The 24,661-nt window shown below is 47.6% G+C and overlaps 1 protein-coding gene across 1 annotated transcript in view; it reads left to right on the top strand.

Annotated features, from left to right (window-relative positions):
• The window catches only part of EHD4 (EH domain containing 4), a 76,383-nt gene that overhangs the window by 19,241 nt on the left and 32,481 nt on the right, over positions 1–24,661 (top strand). Inside the window, exon 3 of the mRNA XM_046009630.1 lies at positions 10,109–10,206. Coding sequence (XP_045865586.1) covers positions 10,109–10,206 — 98 coding nt within the window. The remainder of the gene's footprint in view (positions 1–10,108; positions 10,207–24,661) is intronic.

The raw sequence follows: 24,661 nt of genomic DNA, 5'->3' as shown, positions 1-24,661 counted from the left end.
TAGCTGGAGCTGTGTTTCATTTATACTTACCCTGGAACCTCCCTCCAGCACTCCCAGTGAAACAGTGGTGTGGTGCCCTGGGTCCCTGGGTCGGACTGGCCTCCCATTCCCTCCCTCTCCCTCCCCTTTGTCACTCCTAGCTTTTTTTTTTTTTAAACCCGTTTCTCTTTCTTCTCTCCTGCCCTACCCCTCACCCCTCCATTCCCCTCATTTTTATGAGTCTCCCGCCTTAGACCAGTTATGCTGGGGGCGTGAGCCATGGGCATGCAAAGCCAGGGAGGGGTCATCCAAACAAGAGACTGTACTTCTTTTTAGATGGCTTTAAAAATAAGGAACGGGGGCACCTGGGTGGCTCAGTGGGTTAAGCCTCTGCCTTTGGCTCAGGTCATGATTCCCGGGGTCCTGGGATGGAGTCCCACATCCGGCTCCCTGCTGAGCAGGGAGTGTGCTTCCCCCTCTCCTTCTGCTGCTCCCCCTGCTTGTGCTCTCTCTCCTTCTCTCACTCTTTGTCAAATAAATAAATTCTTTTTTTTATTAATTAAAAAAAATTTTTATTAACATATAATGCATTTTTATCCCCAGGGGTACAGGTCTGTGAATCGCCAGGTTTACACATTTCATAGCACTCACCATAGCACATACACTCCCCAATGTCCATATCCCCACCACCCTCTCCCAACCCCCCTTCCCCCAGCAACCCTCAGTCTGTTTTTTGAGATTGAGTCTTTTATGGTTTGTCTCCCTCCCGATCCCATCTTCTTAGTATATGTGCTGCCGAAGCGAGCACCCGATCCCATCTTCTTTCATTTTTTCTTTTCCTATCCCCCAAGCCCCTCATGTTGCATCTCCACTTCCTCATATCAGGGAGATCATATGATAGTTGTCTTTCTCCGATTGACTTATTTCACTAAGCATAATACCCTTTAGTTCTATCCACGTTGTCGCAAATGGCAAGATTTCATTTCTTTTGATGGCTGCATGGTATTCCATTGTGTATATATACCACCTTTTCTTTATCCATTCATCTGTTGATGGACATCTAGGTTCTTTCCATAGTTTGGCTATTGTGGACATTGCTGCTATAAACATTCGGGTGCACATGCCCCTTCGGAACACCATGTTTTTATCTTTAGGATATATACCCAGTAGTGCAATCGCTGGGTCATAGGGTAGCTCTATTTTTAGTTTTTTGAGGAACCTCCATGCTGTTTTCCAGAGTGGTTGCACCAGCTTGCATTCCCACCAACAGTGTAGGAGGGTTCCCCTTTCTCCGCATCCTCGCCAGCATCTGTCATTTCCTGACTTGTTAATTTTAGCCATTCTGACTGGTGTGAGGTAGTATCTCATTGTGGTTTTGATTTGTATTTCCCTGATGCCGAGTGATGTGGAGCATTTTTTCATGTATCTTTTGGCCATCTGGATGTCTTCTTCTTTGTTCATGTCCTCTGCCCATTTCCTGATTGGGTTATTTGTTCTTTGGGTGTTGAGTTTGCTAAGCTCTTTATAGATTTTGGATACTAGCCCTTTATCTGATACATCGTTTGCAAATATCTTCTCCCATTCTGTCAGTTGTCTTTTGGTTTTGTTAACTGTTTCCTTTGCTGTGCAAAAGTTTTTGATCTTGATGAAATCCCAATAGTTCATTTTTGCTCTTGCTTCCCTTGCCTTTGGCAATGTTCCTAGGAATAAGTTGCTGTGGCTGAGGTCAAAGAGGTTGCTGCCTGTGTTCTCCTCAAGGATTTTGATGGATTCCTTTCTCACATTGAGGTCCTTCATCCATTTTGAGTCTATTTTCATGTGGTGTAAGGAAATGGTCTAATTTCATTTTTCTGCATGTGGCTGTCCAATTTTCCCAGCACCATTTGTTGAAGAGGCTGTCTTTTTTCCATTGGACATTCTTTCCTGCTTTGTCGAAGATTAGTTGACCATAGAGTTGAGGGTCTATTTCTGGGCTCTCTATTCTGTTCCATTGATCTATGTGTCTGTTTTTGTGCCAGTACCATGCTGTCTTGATGATGACAGCTTTGTAATAGAGCTTGAAATCTGCAATTGTGATACCACCAACTTTGGCTTTCTTATAAATTCTTTAAAAAAAAAAAAAAGGAACGGATCCTCCCAGCCCTCTGCTGTCCTCCCAGAGGCTGAGGTTTCTCATCGCACAACTCCAGGGGGCACCATTCACAAGGACGAGGGAAAGAATGATGTGTCCAGGCGCTGTGCGGTGGCTCTGCCGAGGGCAGCACAGGCAACCTCCGGAGATGTATCTGGAAGAAACCAGACTCAAAGAGCTTTCTTATGCTCCTATCACAAATCGAAGAAGGCATCTAAATGGCAGCCAGGGACTATGGCAGTAGGATAGATAGAAATGGAGAGATGATGTAAAGGGAGTCACAGAGAAATCTCTTGCTGCTGACAGTAATTTGCAGAATACTGTCCAGATGATTTTTTTCCACCTGCAGGATGCTGTCTGGGAGGCATTTCGTCCTCATCTCCAGAGCAGCCTTTGTTGCGCCAGAGCCTGTTTTATGGGAGAAGTGCAGGGGTGGAGCCCAGGCAGGAGAACACCAGAGGGTCTCCCGAGACAATTGAGGAGAAGTGGGACAAAAAGTTCCTCCATCAGGGCCTCCCAGGAAGCCCTGGTCATGGAGCAGGCAACAGCCAGGCCTCCTGTCCCAAGATGGGCCCTGGAAGTTTCCGGAGGCCTGGGAAGTGCAGGCCACAATCTCCTTGTCCATGAGACACTGCCTGGAATCACAAGGTTTTGTTACCACTGCCTTATGTCTTACTCTCTTTTTGCCTGACAAAGGCTTAAAAAAGAAATAAGCTGACATTTTTTTCAAATTCCTGTTTTGTGAAGTCCTTATTCACAAGGGAAAACCCTGAAAGAATGGCTATTGGCTTGTTTTCTTTTGGAAGATGATTTACTTCCCAAACAAATCTTTTTTCAAATGCCAAAGATACAGCAGATGAGTATAGAAAAGAAGCATTTAAGAGTTTTGAATGGTGAGGCTCATCATCTGGGATCTAAAACTTGCTGAAAATAATCCATACATTATATAATCAAGCATTAATTAAATTGAGAATACGAAGAAAAATATTAACAAATAATAATACGGTATTTACTGTGTGTCAGATAGAGTTCTAAACTTTACTGGTATATTAGCTCTAAATCCTCAGCAAACCCCTGTGACCTAGGTGCTGCTCTTACCCCCAACATAGACAGGAGGAATAGACGCACAGACGTTAATTTAACTTCCACTGGGTCACTCAGCTGCAAAGTGGCAGCTCAAATTGGAACTCAGGCCATCTGACCCATAGTCCCTACTAGTGACCACTGGACTGCCGAAGGGCATGACACATGGACTGAAAATCACTGCCTGCCACCCCCTATGGAACTTTGAAGGCTGTCCTTAATGTAGCCCATGGACAATGATGAAACAGGTGATGATTTTGTCCCCAGTTACAGAGTAATAATTTCACATACGCTACTTTTTCTGGGTTAATAAGACAATGCTACTGTGGCCATTCAACAGAAAAGAAAACCGAGAGCAAAGAAGTAGAATGACTTACCCAAGAAAAGGCAGAGACTCTATTAGAATTCAGTCTGCTCGTCCCTTCTGTCCACCACCCTGCACCTGCTGGAGCACTGGCAGAGAAAGGTTTCTGTGGCCATGCACATGGGACGGGTCTCATCACACCTAAGAGTAAACAGCGTGACTAAGTCATATCGACACAACGGTGCTGTTGTTTCTCCCAGGGCTTATGTAAGAAAAAAAGTCAATTAGCGTAGGGCACTCAAACATGTGTATATAAGTATACTGTCCCTATAATTATACTGTCCCTGTGGGAACACCCGTGGGGCTCCCCTCAAGGCAGGCAAACTCCTCTTGACATAGCATACTTTCTGGGAACGAGGTCCAAATACAGTACATAGCAGGAATGGGGATTGGTTGTCTGCAGGGGAGAACTTTCTTCCCCCACCCCCACCCTCACCCCCACCCCCAGCAACCACAGATACTGTCATTACCCTGGCTTTCTCATTACAAGGCATTGGCTTAAGGCTCTGCCCCCTGGGGCATCTTTAAAAGAGCTTAGTACTTCACAAGGTGGTACCAGGTGACACCTGGAGGGTGTCAGCCTGGAAGCATTAGGCAAACCCGTGCAGCCTGAGTTTCAGTGTGGAAGGCTGGTTTCTAAGAAGGTAACAAAGGGTCTCGGGAGCAGTTCTGAGAAAAGAAGACAAATTCCCAAAAGGCAGCTTCAAATTATAGACATTCCACACTTGAACAGTCTAAGGAATTGAATCTAGCACAAAAAGGTCTATGGAAACAACGTGAATGCGGCATTCCGAAACTCCACTGCGCTCCCTCGCTTTTGAGAGGAATTCCACCGGCAGGCCTGTCGTGGAGCTGCCCCTGTGGGAATGTGGTCCCCGAGGCTCCAGTCTGTCACCAGGAGGCAGTTCCTACTCAGGCAGGAGGAGATGGATGGCCAGCACCCGCCGAGGGCACAAGGCCCAGAGGTACCGCATATCTCCATCAATTCCAGAAGTGTCGGGACCAGCTCTGACACTCCCCACCCCAGCCACTGCTTCTGAACTGAGTGTTATGTTTTTCCCTAGGTCTACTTTTCTAAACATGGTAGTCTCTTTTTTTTTTTTTTTTTTTGAAATCCAGATAGCTGTAGGCATTGTATTTAGTTTAGGAGCTAATTTAATTTTAAATCGCAATTGTCCACAGAAGAAATTCTTAATCTCATTTCCTCATTGCCTCTGTTTCCTTTTGAAAACTGGCTTTAACCAGCAGCCCCAGGGATTGAAATTTTGCAACTTTCTTTCGAGCTGAAGGAATCTGAAGGATACTTCCAGCATACTTGTCCTTTTAGCCAGGCCTGATCATAGCAACGATAAAATACAAATCCACTATCTCACATTGGTGTGAGATATCAGAACACACATGTGTATTTTTGGACATATACCCTGTCACCACTCTGTAATTAAATGAAGCTTTAGTAATAGACTAAATGTTATTTATGGTTTTTTTTTTTTTTATGTGAATGTTACAGTCAGTACCACTGGGATTTTTTTTTTTTTTGTCTGCCTTCCCACAAACATATAGCATCAGTCCAGACACATGCGGGCTCCCTCAGCTAATTTTGATGCGGAGACGAAGGAAGAGAGGCTTTTGCCAAGAATCACCAGCAAATTTGTTACTTTCTTTGTAATCTGAGTGACAGACTGGTTCTGTTGGTGTATTTGTTCGCTTTGTGGTGTTTACCCATAATAAACGCCCTGAAGCTCTTCCCGTTAATCTTTAAGCTCAGGATTTGTGGTGGCTGCCAGGTCACTGACCATTGTTCTTCACTGGTCACTGGCAACTGCCTCTGTGGTCCTGGTCCTCAGAGAACAGAAAACCAGCTTCACCCGCTGCCCCCCTGGTGGACCCTCCCAGCGCCGGCACGTTGCCATTCCCCGCTACGGCAGTCAGGAAAGAGAGACTTTGGTGTAGAAAATTACCTATTTGGGTCATACCACCACATGAAATAGCCAACATTCAGCCAGTCTTGACTTGTAAACGTGGTGATGCTGTAAGACTCAATCAAAGGGGGTAGCTGTGGGCTCTTTAGAGTCTGGATATGAAGTTAAATTTCTCCTGGGCACTGGAAGTTTTGATCAGCCATTTGTGGCAGGACTGTGTGATGATAATGATTGGGGCTTGGTTGTAAGTCTTTTTGTGTATTGTGTGCTCTTTACTGTGCCATCTTGGGAAGTCATGTCCTCTAGCTGGTCTCTCTCAAGTGGGCTTGAAGGGGTTGTCCCTTGTGTCCCTTGTAAGCGTCCGAGCCTGATGACAGTTTGGGAGTTCTGAGGCTGGTAGAATTGCTCAGATCCCTAGAGCTCATGGCGTGAGGGAGCAATGTCTTCTGGCTCTGGCACCTCCGCCCTCCAGTGGTGGGCTGAGAGCACATCACAGGGGAGTCTCTGGTACGGGATTCCAAGGCTGTGGCACGTCACTCCCTTGTTTTGTTTTGTTTTGTTTAAGATTTTATTTATTTATTTGACAGAGAGAGATCACAAGCAGGCAAAGAGGCAGGCAGAGAGAGAGGAAGGGAAGCAGGATCCCTGCTGAGCATAGAGCCCGACGCGGGGCTCCATCCCAGGATCCTGGGATCATGCTCTGAGCTGAAGGCAGAGGCTTAACCCACTGAGCCACCCAGGGGCCCCTGGCACATCACTTTCTTGTTGGGGGATGTTGCCTTCTGTGATAAGGTTGGCTTGCACATGCAAAATGGTGGTAGGAGCCCAGTAGTCAAAAACCCCGGCCCAAGGCCAAACTCCTAGCTTAGCATCCCAGCTCCATCACCTACCAGCCATGTGACTTGACAAGTTGTGGTATGTACCCCTCATTGCCCCATTCTTCTCCTATGTAAATGGCAACACACAGCCCCTACCTCTCAGGTTGTGGCGAGGACTGAGTGAGTTAAAATGTATACAGAAAGTGTTTAGTGCAGTGCTTAGACACATAGTAGGCGGACGGTAAATGTTGGGTCATTTTATGATTATTTAACTGCTGGATATCATGACGTTGTTTGGAAAGCAAAAGCAGTATGAAGGTACTGCCTGGTTCTTTTAAAATGTTGATCATCAAATTGGAATGTTAGCATTTGGAGGCAATTTTAAAATCCCCGCTTTTCTCACCTCCCTGTTTTACTAGGTGGCAGGACCTCAGAGCCCAGACTGTTCCTTGATCCAGCCCCCTTTCTGCTCTCCCTGAGCCGCCTTTGGGCGTGGAAGTGACAGGGGATGGGGGTCAAGCGCAGAGTCTGTGCCCATCCTCCCCTCCTTTTATCAGAGAACAAGAGGCATCAGGGCAGCTCTAGGTGAGCAGACACTGCCCAACAGCTTCCATGAGGCTCCTGGGCTTAACCGGCACAGGTCTGCATATTTCATGGGAAAATGTAGAAGGCAAAGCCCAGGTACACTTAGGTTAGTCACTCTGGGAAGGAGGAGGAAATCCGTCTTGGGACAGCAAATCTGTGCTCGGAAACACTTCAGCACACAAACATAAACAAGAAAAGCCTGACCGAGGGCTGACTCTAATATACCCAGTAAATAACCTTGCCTTTCACCTTCCTTTCTTAGAGCATAAAAGTAATACAGGATTGCTGTAACATCATTGCATTAGGGGTTTTTTCTGATTATAATTATTTAGGAAACCGTATGTGTGGTTTAACTCCTCGTGTAAGACGCCTGCCCCCACACAGGGGTCTGAAAGCTGACTCATGCTTTGTGCTCCCTTGCCACAACACCCCTACCTACCCTCCCCCTTCCTGACCCTCACACCACCACCACCACCACCACGCCCCCCCTACCCCCCACCCCCACCCCCTGGTCCCAAGCTTTCTTGCTTTCTTTCATGGAGTGTAGCCTGGTTTTGCACACACAACCCAGCCACCATCACTCAGGGTGCCCCTGGTGAACTCCCTCCATCTCTCTCTGCCATCTTCTCCCCTCTCTCCACTGCCCCATCCCCTACCCTCCTCCACTTACCCCCTCCTCTTCCCCCTCCTCCCCTTTTCTGCAGTTATCCCTGTTGGGTCCCTCAGCCTGCCCCTTGTTTGTTGTAAGGTGATGTCTCCACATTCACCCCATCTGACCACATCTTGTTTTGTGGCTCACGGATTTTGCCCGATTTCGCCTCTGCTGTTGTGCCAGGAGACATGCAAGTTGTTGAAAGTTTGTCACTTTGCAGAGAGAGAGTGGACAGTTCATACATTTGGGATCCCTCTGTTTAACTCCACGCTAGAATCCAGGGGTTTTGTGTTTTGGAAAAGTTGCTAGTGACTGTGAGCTTGTGGTTTCAGAGAAAGGTCAGTCTCTCACAGGAATACTTTGTGTAAAATAGTTCCACATATGTGCAGTTTTTCAGCATTATCAAATGTCTCAAGCCATCTGTAAAAGAGATGCGACTGTGATAAGACACGAAATCATTACTGACGAGACATGCAGTCTACCACAGATGTGCTCAGAACTCTGTTCCTACCTCAGTTCCAAGCCTCAAATGTGGTGGTTTTTTTCTCTGTGAATTTACAAAGAGTGAATGCTTAGTGATCTCTGTGCACTTCGTTCTCACAGATCTGGTCTCCCAAGTTTGGACAGTGGGATTTACTGAAAAGTCTGGAGGGTGCATGAAGGGAGGGAGAAAATCAGAAATGAGGGGTTCTCTTCAATTAACCTGACCCTTTATTTTTAACATTTATGCGTTGAGTCTAGCTCAGCAGAGATCAGAAATATTAGGTCGCCCTCTCCAACCAGCCAGGCCTTCACGGTGTGACCTCAAGATGTCATACGACTTTGAGCTTCAGCTTTTCCAGCTGCAAAATGACCCTAGTATCTTTTCCTACATCTGTCCGGGCTGACCTGAAAATATAGGAAAGAATGTGTGGGAAACTTGTCCTGAGCACCTTCAAAGAAAGCTACTCTGAAATGTCAGTAATTGTACCTTTTGCTCGGGACTGCCCACGCTCCCCGCCTGTGAGGCCGTGACCCCACCCTGGCTGGGGGGCTGTGCCATCCACGCGTGCACTGTGAAGGCTGGCGTGGCCCCCGGGCCTGCATTCCCAGCATATTTACTTTCTGAGTGATCCCACCAGTTCCCCTGAATGGAAGAATTGAGCTTTCACTGAGGGTTTTTGGCCCACGCAGATACAGAAGTTATCCAATTACAATACAGGAGGAGGAGAGCCATTCTATAGGTTTTGCCTTAAAACAGACACAGTGGGGCGCCTGGGTGGCTCAGTTGGTTAAGCGTCTGCCTTCGGCTCAGGTTGTGATCTCAGAGTCCTGGGATCAAGTCCCACATTGGGCCCCCAACTCAGCAGGCAGCCTGCTTCTCCCTCTCCCTCTGCTGTTCCCCCTGTTTGTGTGTGTGTGTGCTCTCTCTCTGTATCAAAAAAATAAATAAAATCTTAAAAAAAAAAAGAAAGAAAAAAAACACACAGTGACTACCAGAGATCCACCTTGGGCTTTGCTGCTGATAAAAGGAACAAAGTATTTCCCTCTGCTACTCTAGAGTTATTCACTATTAAAGCTAAAAAGGACCTCACCGGTCCCCATCCAAGTGTCTCCATTTCCACATAAGGACACAGGCCTGGAGCTGGGAGGCCCTTATCCAGGGTCCCACAGAAAATAATTGGCAAAGGCTGAGCTGACCCTGAACCCAGTCTGCTGACCTAACAGCCAAATTTTCCTCCCATACCACTCTGCTTCAGGGAGGCTGAGGCCAGGGCAGCTGACCGCAGGAGGATCGGGATGAGGAGGAAGAAATGGTATCAGGAAAGTGAGGGCCAAGGAAGGAGGCTTGAGATGCACCACCAGAACTCTCCCCTGCCCCTGCCACTTTATCCTCTCTTTGGCTACCCCTCGGACTCCAAGGCACCTGGAGGATTTGGGGTGTGGCCCACGGGTGCTTGCCCCATGCAGGGCTTGAAGCCAGATGGGCACCAGACTGGATGCTGAGTCCCCAGGGCAACAGTGAAAATAAGCCCCAGTACCTCCAAGGCCATTGCAGGGAGTGGGCGGTGTGGCTGGACAGGGAGCTTAGGGTACTCCGGCAGGGCTGTGACCCCGAGGGAGACATGGTCCGCCCTGGGAGAAGAAGCCCAGGACACTTGGCCAAGGAGCAGCACGGAAAAGAGGCAGGCAAGGAGCAGCACGGAAAAGAGGCAGGCGAGGCTGATGGACTTTGGATCTGGCTGACCTGGGTTTAACGCGCAGCTCTGAGTGATGCTGCATAAGTTACTTCTCTGATGTTAATAGGAATTTCTTTCTTCCTCAAGGGGTTACTCTGAGGGGCAAATGAGATGTTGTTTGTAAAATACTGAAGCATTCAGTAAATATCAGCTAAAATCAAAGTTAGCGGTTAAGGATCTGGTGGCAGGTGACGGCATACCCGCGCCCTGGTCAGCACCTGGCCCGTGGCACCAGGGATGCGCTGTCTGTGCAGAGAGTCCCTTTGCAGACAATGGCAGTTACCTTAAGAGGCCAAGGATCTTATCGGAGCTTGGAGACTGTGTGGTTCCTGATCCCACCTTTGATCCTTTTTTCCAGATTCATGTGCTCCCAGCTGCCCAATCAGGTCCTGAAGAGCATCAGCATCATTGACAGCCCTGGCATCCTGTCTGGGGAGAAGCAGCGCATCAGCCGAGGTCAGTGTCCCCTCTCCCCCCGCCCCAACCCCAGCACTGCTGAGGCTCACCGTCACACCAGCAGCCGATGTCTGTCTCGAGGGGATTCTATCCAGCCCCACCCCCACACCGAGATGCCTCTAGCTGCCCTGGACAGACCAGGGGTCCAGAGCCAGGGCGCCCCAAGAAATAACAGGAGGTAGGCATAGATAGCATCAGAGGTCCTACCTTTCAGCTGAGAAACTTTCTGAAGTGTTAGCTGTAATCTCTTAGTTCCTTTAAATGCTGCCATCCACCGCTAGTTCCCACCTGACATAATTCTTCTGAGTTTGGGAGGGGACATTCATTTCACTACTGGCCATTCCCTTGGACACATAGGACAACAAATAAAGGAGAGGAGTAGTCACTGCAAAGGAGAGAAGCCCTCCCCGCCACTCTTCCTCCCTCCCCCATCCCACCCCCGAGGCCCCCCCGCAGCACCCTCCCCCTCCCTTTGTGTCAGCCTTTGTCATGGGCCAGACGCTGCTCTGTCTGCTGGGATGTGGCAAAAACAGGCGGAGGTTCTGCCTTCAGGAGCTCCTGTTCCCGTGGGGGAAGACAGACATGGAGCCAATTATCGCAGGGAAATAGAAAGTGAGAACTGAGACGGAGTGTATGTCTGGGTGGAAGGGGAACTGGCCTGGCCTTGCGGTGCTGAGAAAGACTCCCCCGGAGAGGCGACACCTGAGCCAAGACCTATAGGGCGAGTGGGACTTACCTAAGGGAGGCCATGCAGTGGGGAAGGAGAAGACTGGATGGGCTCAGAGGTGATCTGTGGAGGCTCCTGAAACCTCTAAGCCCTCCTTTCTCATGGCATTTCGGGGATACTGACTTTGCACCCTCCACGGACCCGCAGAGAGCTGGGTCCTGCCTTGCTGTGCCTTCATGCCTCAGTCAGGGACTCTGTGGGCCATTAGGCCACCCTGAGACTTTCAAGAATATTCCTCATAGGAAAAACTGGCATAATACTCTTCTTCTCTCAGAAATACCTGTTAGTTTTATTTTCTGTTGTAAAAGTCAGGTTTGTTGTAAAGGATTCAAGCAATGACTAGGGACGGACGAAATCTCTCTGTCACAGTCAAGAATGGTGTGCTCCAGCTCCTTAGAGACTTTTTCCTGCACATGTACAAACATACCATTTTTAACCCAAATGCCATCTCCTGGCACATTTTCTACAACTTGATTTTTTTTTGCTGTAATGGTCTATCATAGACATTGTTCCATGCTAGTATAGTTAAATTACTTTATTCCTCTTAACAGCTGCTTAGTTTCCATCAAAGGGACATAACACAGTTTATTTAACTAATTTGTGGATATTTGGATGGTTAATAATTTTCTACTGTTACAAAGAGTGCTACAAACAAATATCATTTTTGTATCTGTATGCCTCAGTGCCAATAGATTTTTTTTTTCAGAGCCAGTTTTGGACCACTCATTTGGCCCCATAAAAGTTGCTCTGGGGGCGCCTGGGTGGCTCAGCGGGTTAAAGCCTCTGCCTTCGGCTCAGGTCATGATCCCAGGGTCCTGGAATCGAGCCCCGCATCGGGCTCTCTGCTTGGCTGGGAGCATGCTTACTCCTCTCTCTCTCTCTGCCTGCCTCTCTGCCTACTTGTAATCTCTATCTGTCAAAAAAATAAATCTAAAAAAAAAGTTGCTCTGCAGATAAAATGTTTTAAGAGGAAAGTGAAGCCACCGCATGTCCTATAGCTTTTCCGAGCTGTCCGTCTCTGACTGCTGCTATCACTTGGCTGATTCTAATCGTCCATATTCTTTTTTTTTTTAAGATTTTATTTATTTATTTGACAGAGAGTGAGATAATGAGAGGGAGCACAAGCGGAGGGAGCAGCAGAGGCAGAGGGAGAAGCAGGCCCTCTGCTGAGCAGGGAGCCTGATGTAGGACTCCATCCCAGGATTCTGGGATGACCTGAGCTGAAAGCAGATGTTAATTGTCCATATTCTTTAGGGCCTCTCCTTGGCTCCATGATACAAGTGTCTTTCAGACTGTAGCTCCTTTCTAGCCATGTAGCATGGCAGACTGCTTCTGGGAGGCTTTGAAGACCAGTCCTTTTTAACTCTTTATAGCAATCTGACTCACATCCTGGTCCGACTTACGATGGCATGCACTTACTCACATCCCGTGCCCAGAAATAGTCCACAGGGTTCCAAACACTTGTTGCTCGGTGGCCTTTGCCATCCTGACAGACAGAGCAGCTGGTGGGGAGGGACCAAGGGCTGCTAAGGATGACGGCACCCTGCACCGGGGCTGACATTCCCAAGCCTGAGTACCAACCTGTGCTTGGGACACAGCTGGTGGCCGGAGTCCCTCAGCTGTCCGTTTCTGCACGCTCACTCCGAAGAGTCTATACTATTTTAAAGCTGCTCCAGCTTAAACTCTTGCATACAGTGCTGCATTCCCACTCACCCTCATGCTGCTTCCATCCCTCCAGCCTTGTAATCGTGGCACCACCTTCGCCAGTCGCTTATGTCGACATGGGATGAGGGAGGAGGAATAAACAGTGAGCCTGCAGGATGTTTGAAACATCTGCCACTGACTTTATTAGTGGGGCTTTGACTTCCTTATGGGTGTTCTGTCTCTAAAAGAGCAAAGATGGCAGCTGCTGTGCCTTCTGCTTGTCCCTTGGTGCAGCTGATGGATTAACCTTCAAGAAGCAGAGTCTGATCAGGCAGTTGCCTCTCACACATCTAGAGGGTCTCTTTAGTTATGTATCCGTAATAGTAGTATGAGAACATCCACCTTATACTGAGCCCTTGCTGTATGTCTACCCTGGGCTCATCATTGGGGATTTGCCCTCTGCATTCAACCTGCTTATACTCATGCACTAACAGAAGCTCAGCCCTGGCCAGGTAAACCCCACTTGCCCTCTCTCCCCTGGGAAAGCAGAGCCTTCCAGCGGATTGTGAGAGCCTTTGCCCCAGCGGCTAGGCAGATGGGTGACTGAGCTTGACGTCTGGGGAGTGGACAGAGGAAACACTGTTCCCTGGGTGCTGCAGGAGGAGGTTGGGAGGGGCTCCAGTGTCAGGCCCCGGTGTCCAGAGCTCTGGGGACCAGATGGTCAGTGAGAATGTAGCTCCAGGAAGGAGTCCTGACACCTTAGTGGTGAAAGCAAGTGTGGTCTCTGAACATGGGCTTCAGTAACATATCTCACCTCACCAGGGGCTCCATCCTTCTTGGCTCATTCCTCTCTCTCATGATGTCATAAGCCTGGTTCCTTTTTGTCCAGTGCCGAGAAGAGGGGGTAAGTGCGATTACAAGGATTACAAGGAGGACATAGCATAGCGTTCACAGTCATGGCTCCTCTCCAGTCCAAAGTTGTAGGTGATGGGAAGAAACATTTGACATTTCTACATGACAGTTTGTATTTTGTGGTGTCAGGTTGGAGGCAAAGCATGGCAGACCCACTCTTATGGTTAGAAGGAATTTTACCAAACAACAGGTGTTGGCAAGGATGTAGAGAAAAGGAACCCTCTTGCACTGTTGGTGGGAATGTGAACTGGTGCAGCCACTGTGGAAAACAGTATGGAGGTTTCTCAAAAAATTAAAAATGATCGAGTAATTGCACTACTAGGGTATCTACCCAAAAATACAAAAAACACAAATTCAAAGGGATACATGCACACCTGTGTTTATAGCAGCATTATGTATAATAGCCAAATTATGAAAGCTGCCCATGTATCCACCAATTGGTGAATGGATAAAGATGTGGTACATATATAATGTGGGGTATATATATATATATAAACACGTGGTATATATATAATATATAATGGAATATTACTCAGCCATAAGAAAGAATGAAAATATGCCATTTGCAATAATATGGATAGAGCTAGAATGCATTATGCTAAGCAAAATAAGTCTGAGAAAGACAAAAAGCATATGATCTCACTCGTATGTGGAAATTAAGAAACAAAACAAACAAGGGGGAAAAAGAGAGACAAACCAACAAACAGACTCTTAATTATAGAGAACAAACTGATGGTTCCCAGAGGGAGGGAGTGGGGGGACAGGGGAAGCAGGTGATGAGGATAAACAAGAAAGAAAGAAGAGAGCTTTACCAATTAGGATCCTTATACTTGCAGAATCTTAACATTTTCTCTAGAATTCAGATCCCTGGACCCCTTGTGTCCCTATTCTGTGCGTCAGAGTAAAACAAGAAGGCATAGTCAACATTTGGGGAGAGTATTACCTAAATCCATTTGGGAACTCTATAAATAAAACCCACCAAGGTGATTGATTTTGGAACAATTTTTAGTATACCCTATATGGAAACTCATTACTATTCAGATGTTCCTTAGTTTAATTATAGTTTGTGGAAAATCTTTAGAAACAAAGGATTGAGCTTAGTTACTAAACCATAGCTTTCTTAGCTGACATAAAAAATATCCATCAAGCCCAGATAAAACTGTTCTGATATATTTATAATAATAATTTTATTCTAATCAAGCAATAGCTAATAAAAGTCCGAGGAACATTTCCTGATTCTTTTCTTGTAGCCAGTAGAAGAATGTTTGGATTCTTAAGATTTTCTAAATTATCTTCTTGAAAGGTGTGAGCAAAATGTATGTTAGTTGATTCACTCTTTTTTTTTTTTAAGATTTTATTTATTTATTTGACAGAGAGAGAGAGACACAGCAAGAGAAGGAATATAAGCGGGGCCGGTGGGGGTGGGGGAGTGGAAGAGGGAGAAGCAGGCTTCCGGAAGAGCAAGGAGCCCTATGTGGGGCTCCATCCCAGGCCCCCAGGATCATGACCTGAGCCGAAGGCAGACGCTTAAAGACTGAGACACCCAGGCACCCTTGGTTTACTCTTAAGAAACACCCTTTGCCCTGATGACAGCACCCGGGTTTTGGTTGTTTTTTTTTTTTTTAAGATTTTATTTATTGGGATGCCTGGGTGGCTCAGTTGGTTAAGCCGCTGCCTTCCGCTCGGGTCATGATCCCAGGGTCCTAGAATCGAGTCCCGCATGGGGCTCCTTGCTCAGCAGGGAGTCTGCTTCTCCCTCTGCCTCTGTCTGCCGCTCTGCCTGCTTGTGCACACTCTCCCTCTCTCTCTCTGTCAAATTAATAAATAAAGTCTTTAATTAATTATTTATTAATTTGACAGAGAGAGAGAGCGCGCACAAGCAGGCAGAGCAGCAGATGCGGGGGTAGGGAGGGAGCAGGCTCCCCACTGAGCAGAGAGCCCGATGCAGGGCTCGATCCCAGGACCCTGGGATCATGACCCGAGCTGAAGGCAGAGGCTTAAACCACTGAGCCACCCAGGTGCCTCCAGGTCTTTTACTTATCCACACACTCTTATTTTCACTCCCACTCTCTTGTTATTCTGCCTCCTGGCCTGTTTACTTCCTAAAATACTGTTTATCCATGCTGATCCTAAGCATCGTCTGGGACTTATCTCTGCATTCAGGCATGAAACACAAGCATGTTCCCAACTCCTGGTCCAAATCTCTGGCTCTGGCTCTGATCGTAATGCGCCGGTTGGAAGAGAAGAACACTGTGAAAAATTCTAATGTGGTAACTGGCATGCTTGTCCATCTATTTAACATAGAAGCATATGGAAGGCGCTCTTTTAGCAGTGAGTAATTATGCCTGTGGATTCCTGAAAGGATGAGGTTTTGTGGCGCCTTCAACAGCCTTCACTTTGGAAACAAGAGTAGTATAGTTTTTCTCTTTTAGAAATGTAAATGACTCCAAAAGAGAAGAACTCTTGGTCTGAACTTTCCAACAGCTGTATCTATTCCTCTGAGACCAGTGCCCGTCAGCTGAAAATTTGAGAGCATCTTCTGATGTTTAAGTCCTTCGCTGTATAAGCCCTTCTCATTTTAAGTCAGTGAATGAAACTGGGAAGAGAGGGGGGAAAACCGGGAGCAGGAGTAGAAAATGTCCTGCCGGTAAAAGCAATAAATTACAGTAATGCTGGGGCGCCTGGGTGGCTCAGTGGGTTGAGCCTCTGCCTTTGGCTCAGGTCATGGTTCCAGGGTCCTGGGATCGAGTCCAGCATCGGGCTCTCTGCCGAGAGCCCGGGCTCTCTCTCGGCGGGGAGCCTGCTTCCCTCTCTCTCTCTGCCTACTGGTGATCTCTGTGTGTCAAATAAATAAATAAAATCTTTTAAAAAATTACAGTAATGCATATGCAACAAAAGGGATCGAAATGTGCTTCAGATAACATGGCCCTCACAGTAGCTTCAACAATCACATTAGCTTCAAAAACTGATTCATGTTTTAACATTCACATACTGACATCCTTAAGTCCCCTTACCTTTAGCAACATTAAGGAAAGCCTTCAGGAATAAAAAGGGCATCTATGGACATGACAGGAAACGTGAACAGGCAGTTTCAAGGGTCTGCTAGCTCCGCCCAAACATAATATCCCACAAGAGCTGTGCCAGACCTGGGGCAAAGGGACATGCAGCTCCAACCTGGAATTAATGAAGGTGCAGAAAAAATAGAAAAGCTACAAGCAAACCATAATCAAGGAAGCACAGACACACCTATTCGACACGTCTTTTGAACTTGAAAGGCCAGAGTTTGAAGATGGTCCAATAAAGTGAACATTTAAGGGTGTCCCAATGAGACTGACTTCCACCCTCAGGCTTTGGGACCCACATGGCCTAGGGAGGAAAACACACATGTCACAAAGAAGAAGGAATCTTCTTCCTCTAAGAGACCAAGAAGACCTGGAGCAAGGTGTTAGGCACAGTTGACTGCAGCAAAGACCCTTCTAAGAAGCTTGGGGAGAGCGGAGAGCTGGAGACTTAGGAGGCCAACAGCAACCCGCGTGGGGCAGCGATGGCAGGGGAATTCCGTCCTTAAGGTGGGCTGAACAGCCTGGGCTGTGAACGTGAGTGCAGAACTTCATGGAGACTTTCTGAGAGGGGCCTGCTAATGTCTGCCGAGTATCCCTGGAACATGGGTTACCTGGGTAAAAATAATAACTGAATAAATGGGGGTGGGTGAGGCAGCATTCTCCTTTCTGGTCACCACCCAATCACAGATGCAGCTCAGAGCCATTCCAGCTTTCCTGCAGCACCAGAGAGTGCGGTCACAAGAGCTCAATGGACCTGCAGCCCCCCCTCTCCCCATCCTGTGATTGCTACAGGGTTTCTTGATTTTTTGTTGTTTCTTGGGGCTTGGGCCTAACCACAGTTCATGCTCTCTAAGCTCCTTTCCTTGTCCGCTGTGGCTCCTCTCAGCTTCAAGGCGTTCCCAGTTTTCATTACCACAGTCTTGGGCCGTCACCCTTGGATCCAGAAGTTGGGTGAACAGGGGCAAGCCTTGAGGCACACCAGTAGAGACTGGTGTCTAGGTTGACAGCAACTCATTAAGGAACAAGTTCCACTGAGATGTAGTGAGCTCTTGTGTGCCAAGTACCAGGATAGGAACAGGGAGTATGGAGATGAACAAGGACCTGCCCCTGGCCTGCAGTGACCACAGCCCAGTGTGCTCATCCGGCCGGTCACTCATGCACCCAACTGTTATGAAAGAAAGGTGTCCCCTCAACAGACTTAAATCCATTCAACAAACTGTAGGCCAAAAAATCGACATGGTCACTGCCCTTACGGAATTCATGTTCTGATGGGAGGATCAGACAAGGACAGCAGGGAAACAAATGAACAAATGAATAAATCCTTGTAAATAGTGGCGAAGGCCAGGAAGGAAACAGATGAGACCCTGAGCAGAATGAGAGGGACTGACATGGAGCTGCCCATTCTCCGGAGGTAGGGAGGCCTGGGGCTGAAAGCCCAGAGGGAACCAGCCTTCAGAGTGGGGCTGGGCAAGGTTTTGCAAGTTTCGGCTGACCACGCTGTCTGTTCAGATATTTCCCACCCGATATGTAAAGGATATATAAACTAATAGATGTTCAGCTGTCAGATATTGACACACAGATTTCAGTTTCTGAATATTCATGTTTTCTTTCTTCTCCATTTCCACCCCTCTCCCCCCAGGGTCTTTTCTGTGACCTACATCAACTGGTCTGTAATCCCAGAATAAACAAATTGTTTTCTCGGGTCCAGTCAAGGATTGAAATCCTGAACGTAGTATAGCGGGAAGCATGGGCAGTAGCTCTGGTCTTCCTGGATCAGCTGTGTACGGCTCACGTGGCCTTGGGGAAGTGGAGAGTCTGTAAAGGGAGGGTAAGGATGGAACCTCACATGCCATGTTGTCGTCACCAAGTTAACATACAGAAGGCAGAAAACCATGCCCCGCCTAGCGCATAGAAAGTGCTCAGTGCATGTTAGCTGCTCTTATTACTTTCATAATCTCCTTGTATTATTGTTGTTGTTACTGTGGAAGGCCAAAGAGTTCTCACAGGCTGGGGGCGCCTGGGTGGCTCAGTGGTTTAAGCTGCTGCCTTCGGCTCAGGTCATGATCTCGGGGTCCTGGGATCGAGTCCCGCATCGGGCTCTCTGCTCGGCAGGGAGCCTGCTTCCCTCTCACTCTCTCTGCCTGCCTCTCTGCCTACTTGTATCTCTCTCTGTCAAATAAATAAATAAAATCTTTAAAAAAAAAAAAAGAGTTCTCACAGGCTGAGCTTAATCAGCCTTCATATTGGTTTCTTGCTTCTTGAAGTCTTCTGAGTAGGAGAAATGTTTGTCAAGTGGTCCACAATATAGTCTGTTGTTCAGGGACCGAATATTCTATTTTAGAAAAGTGTTCCTACCTCTTATCTACATCTCTCAGTCATTTTATCGATGATTAGCTTTCAAATTTTGAAATCATAGGTCCCTCTAGCCGTAGAAAAGAGATACCACTCTAATCAATCATCCAGTTTTAAAAATAATTGATGGAAAAGAATTTTAAAATAACAGGTTGTGTGTGTGTGTGTGTGTGTGTGTGTGTGATCTTTTCAATATTCTTTTATTGTAGAAGTGATGGTGCAGGGGGTGCATAATGTTAGGGGCATGCTAGAGACTATTCATTCAACACACATTTAGATAGATTATCCACTGGGTGGCAAGCACCTTGATTGTTTTGCATGTGTATATCCCGTCATCCAGCACCCATTTGTTGAAAAGACAGTACTTCATTGAATTGTCTTGGTACTCTCTTTGAAAATCAGTTAGCTGTAAATGTGAAGGTTTATTTCTACACTCTCAGTTTTATTTCATTGATCTATATGTCTAACCTTATGAAGCAGCACATCTTGATCAGGGCTTCCAGGTAAACAAGTGAGTTCATCAGCCAGCAAGCTCAGGGCGTTATCAGATAGAGTGAGGATATAGTAAGATGATGGTATGAAGCTCCTACCACAGCACTTGTCTGGTGCATAGTCAAGAAAAAAATAACCATGGCTGTTCTTATAATTGTTACCCTTTTCCAGGCAGCAGAAAGGGTATGTTCATGAACAGGGGATGATGTGTGAGCTGGGGCCCTTTGGAGGAACGTGCATTGTGCACCTGGCTGGAACATGGGCATGTGTGGAGGCCACACATGACAGGAGACTGGGTTTTGTCCTGAAGATTGCACAGAATATGGAGGAGTATGAGGTAAAGGATGACATGGTAGAGAATTCTGTAGTATAGAACATAGGTCTTCAACCTCAGACCACGAAGCCATTTTTATGTTTAGAGCTGGAGCTCAATGCTTGCCTCAGAGCTTTGCTTGAATTTGGCAACAACAGAAGTGTCCATCCCCCAGGGAATGGGGCTGACCCACGATGATTTGTTGGCAGATCCTGTTTTCTGGCTGTGCTAAGGCCAGTTAGGGTGTGAGGTCCTGGACGCCACTCGCTCCTTGGGCCTCCCACAGGAAATCCTGGTTCCTTTTTGTTTCGGGGAAGTTTGCTGACAGACGCATTCATGGCTCCTTTTCCGCCACTGCCACAGGAAATTCCACACCGCAAGTGTTGCTGCTCCTGTCCCTGATGTGAGTCTGTCATCACTGTGACTCAGAAGGGCCTTCGCCCAGCCCTGGCAGCTATTTTTACTTCTGCCAATATTTTAAATGCATGCTTGATCATGAGGAATGACTGCTTCTACCCAAACTTTAAACCTACCTACCCTTGCAAATTTTTTTTTTTTTTTTTTTTTTTTTTTGGTAGGGAGAAAATCACTTATCTTACTATCCTCTGTGGAGCAGCTCATGATCTTCAAATAGTTCATAGACATTGGGATGCAGAGATTAGTCAGAGAAAAATTTCGCTCCTTACTCTTGAGTAATAATGATGGCTAATACTTCCACAGCACATTGTAAATTGCTTTCCATACATTATTAACTCATTTGCTCCTCACAAGAGCTCTATGAAGTAGGAAGTATTACCACATTTCACAGGAGAGAAGACTGAGGCACAAAGAGGTTAAGTAACTTGCCCACAGTCCTCTAGAAGTGTGGTAGCTAGTCTCAAAAGATGCCTCCTCCTCTTCCCACCGCCCCCCGCACCATGTACTGTGTTCCCGATATTCATGCCTGCTGCAGTCCCCTCCCCCTGAATCTAGGACAGCCTTCTGACTCACTTTTTTGACGAGTACAATTCTCTAGGAGTGATATTTCGTAACTTCCCAAGTCTTAATCATAAGAAGTCCTGAAGGTTCCAGCTGGATCTACAGGCAGCCAACTGACATTGAAAAAGTCTAACCACCCAGAGACCAACATTCTGTGAGGGAAGCCCAGGCTAGTCACATGGAGGCTCAGGCAACCGCTAGCCTAGGTGAGGTAAGTGAAGAGGTGGTCAAGGACAACCAGCTCAGCTGAGCCCTCAGACAGTTCCAGCCCCAGCTGCCATCTGACTGTCCCCTCATGACACTCCCCAATCGAGAACCACCCAGCTGAGCCCAGTCAACCCTCAGACCAGAGAAAATAGAAAGTTATTATTTAAGCTGCTGAGTTTTAAGGTGACTGATAACCAGAGCAGATAGTAAATGGATGAGTGGGATCCAAACCACACAGCCTCCTTCCAAAGTGTGTGCTGTTAACCACAAGAGGCGAGGACACAAACCAGGGAAACCTCTCTCTCTCTCTCTCTTACTGTCACACACACACACACACACACACACACACACACACACACGCACACACAGAAGGCAGCACTGGGGAAGGGTACTGGTGGGGCAAGTTTCCATGTAACTGATGCTTTCCCCCTACAAACACCAAACTTCCTGGGTTTTTTACCTTCCGCAATTCTTGATGGTCACCTTTGGGCAAGACTGCACACACTGCCCTACATTCTCATTCAAAAGGTAGTAGAAAGGGGAAGAGGTTGCCTTATATTGAATATCTTCCACGCACCAAACTCTGCTTGGTTCGCCTGGTCGGCTTCTTCCGTGTCAGGCATCAGGGGCTTTACTTTTAAACGAAACAGGATAGACCTGTCACACCTTCCTGGAGTACACACCAGGGAGGGGGACGGGTGAGCAGGAATACAAAGCAAGTGCTTGTTGAAACGAAGACTTGAAGAAAGTAATTGCTGAGTCCCACAGCAGAGGTGTTCTGACTTTAGATGGGGTGTCGGGGGAGGGGTCTCTGAGGAAGCGACTTGTAGGTTAAAACCCAAAGAATAAAAGGATTAACCTGGCAGGGCCTTGGGGGAAGCCCAAGGGGAGTGAAGACCTGACAGGTCCAGGGAAGGCTGGAGGCTGCTGAGTAGCTGGGAAGTGGTGGTCAGTGAGGTGGGGAGCGCTTGCTGTGGGGGGCTGTCAGCCTTAGGGAAGCACGTGGATTTTATTCTGAGAGGAATAGGAAGCCATTGAAAGATTATCTTTTTTAATGTTCTCTTGATTACCCAGAATTATTACTATGAGCATCCGGGAGTTGTGGCCCTGAGCGGTCACAGAACCAGCCCTGGGTCTGCCGCTTGCCGCTCTACTTCTGTGGGTTTGGTTGCTAGGTTGGTTTTCTCGTTCCCGGGTGTCACAGTCATTTCTTCCGTGGGACCTGTCCTCAGGTCACCCTCTTTCCACCCCGTTTCTGCCCTGGAGTTGATGAGTCTATGTGTGAGGCCAAGAAGCCCTACCGCTCTGATCCTCAGGCCCCAGGGAACTTGGTAACAGGCTACTTCCTGACCTCAGCACCAGCAACGTGGGGAGTGTGGGGTGGGGCCGCTGCCCACGGATCCCCACTTGGAGGAGTCTGGGGTTGCTGAGTGGGTCTCCTGAGCCTGCCTGTTCCTGTGTGCTCTGCCACACCCGAGGCAAGTGAAAGAAGAGAGGATCACAAACTTGGGGAAACTACCAAAATGGACTTGAGCTCTGCCCCACATCTCTGGTTTGCCGGTGAACGCTGTCCTCTTGGAGGCCAGGATGGAGGATTTAAGTTGGTGGGGGTCCAGGGCGGGGTGTCTTTGGATGGGGCGGGAGCCTCCAGAACTGGGCTGGGCTCTGTGACTCACCAACATCCTTCCAGGGAGGGCTGTGAAAGGAAGCAGAGTTAACAGTCCCACCATGGTCCCTGGGTGACCCCGTGACCGTGGTCGCCTTCACTGGTGGGCTTCTGACAGGAGTCCTGCCTGACACTGCTGTCCTCTGCTTAGGCCTTCCCTCCATGGAGGAGCACACCTCCCCCCAACGTTTCTATACTTCTTTGAAAGTCAGGAGTTTTAGGAACCTCTAAAAAAAGAAAGAAGAGATTCTTTTTTTTAAGATTTTATTTATTTATTTGACAGAAAGAGGTCACGTAGGCAGAGAGGCAGAGAGAGAGAGAGAGGAGGAAGCAGGCTCCCAGTCAAGCAAAGAGCCTGATGCGGGGCTCGATCCCAGGACCCTGGGATCATGACCTGAGCTGAAGGCAGAGGCTCTAACCCACTGAGCCACCCAGGCACCCTGAAAGAAGAAATTTTTAAAAGATGTCTCATTTACCTTTCAGATGTTTAATAAGTTCGCTGCTGTAATGAGGACATTCTTGTTATATAACCTGCATCCCAACAGTTAGGTGTGGTAAAAGCCCTCACCCCCAAGTCACTGTGCACCAGTGGGGGACCCCAGACTGGAGGGTGGGAGTGATAGATTGAAAATGCAGGATTCTAGATGGAGGTGGAGCTGTAGAATGCCGAGCAATGCTGACCTGAGACTTTTTTCCATTTCTCTGGAGCTTCCCCTCACCAGCTGGGTGACCTGGGCAAGTTCTTCCGCCTCTAGGAACCTCAGTCTCCTCCTCTATAAAATGGGAAGAAAAGTACTTTCCTTGCAGAATCAGATCTTGTGAGGGTCTGAGTGATTGGTGTGAATGCCTGAGTGTTCCAGAGACATGAGCAATGAAGCGTGCATCCAGTGAGAGGACCCGGAGTGGGGCCGGAAGTCAGGTCTCACGCACTGGCACTGCCCGGCTGGGCATCTCGAGCCGGCAGATGTGGACACGTGCTGAAAATGGCAACGCTTTCAAGGCCTCTTTGTTTTCCATGGAAGCAGAGAGGGAGGAGAAAGGAAATAGGTGTACTTGACCACAGACTTATGGAAAGAATATGGGGAGAGTGCAGCCCAGGAAGGGAGCTGGGGGAGCCTGCTGAAGACAGTGACCAACGACCCGGAGGAGGTGTTCTCTTGTAGCCGAGGGCCCTGGCTGTCGGCATGTTCTTCTTTTTGCCATAATCTTTCCGGTATCTGGGGCTACTTCTCACATGTGCCAGACGCAGTTGCCTTTAGAAACCTCCTCTTCGCCTGCGTTACGTCAGTCTCTTTCTCAAAAACCACTTCCTGCTTGAATCCAGATCGCAGTGTAAAGTGCAAATCAGATCATTACTCGGCATTTCACCTTTCATCCTGCACAAGTGTGTGTACCTACTTGAGACGAAAAATTTACATTACAGAAAGTTAGGTGGGGAAGCGTGTCCCGGCGGCACCCCCAGATCTTCTCCCAGAGCAAACCCTTTCAGCAGTGTCTCCCAGAGCTGGAGGGTCCCGCACGCTGCTCTGTACCGAGAATGTTCCACTTAGCAGTAAACCTTGCAGTCCGCCCTTGTCAGGACGTTAAAGTGTTCCGTCATGCAGAGGTGCCCAAATTAACAGCCGGTATCCTTTGGGTGCATGGCACCCAAACTGTTTCTGATCTTTTGCTGTTCCAAACTGTGCTGCAGAATATAGTTGTGCACACAGTGCAACTATTTACAGTTTGCATAGTAAGGTGCGAGTGGGACTCTACGATACAAAACAAATGAGCTGAGAAACAAAAAATCAGACTGGGGGTCTCTGCCAGAGGGGAGGTGGAGAGGGAAATGGGTGAAATTAATAAGGAAGTGAGGGGTACAAATTTCCAGTTATAAAATAAATAAGTCACAGAGGTAAAAAGTGCAGCCTAGAGAATATAGTCGGCAATACTGTAATAACGTCGTATGATAACTGCTCTCACTGGAGTAAGCACTGGGCAACGTATAGAATCGCCAAATCAGGTGTATATTGTACACCTGAAACTAATATAACATTGCATGTCAATTACACTTCAGTTAAAAAAAAAAAAAAAAGATGCATTCCTAGTAGTGAAATTACTGA

The sequence above is a fragment of the Meles meles genome, chromosome 6 (assembly GCF_922984935.1).
Source record: "Meles meles chromosome 6, mMelMel3.1 paternal haplotype, whole genome shotgun sequence".
In the NCBI taxonomy this organism is placed as follows: domain Eukaryota; kingdom Metazoa; phylum Chordata; class Mammalia; order Carnivora; family Mustelidae; genus Meles; species Meles meles.
This window is presented reverse-complemented; position numbering and strand designations above follow the sequence as displayed.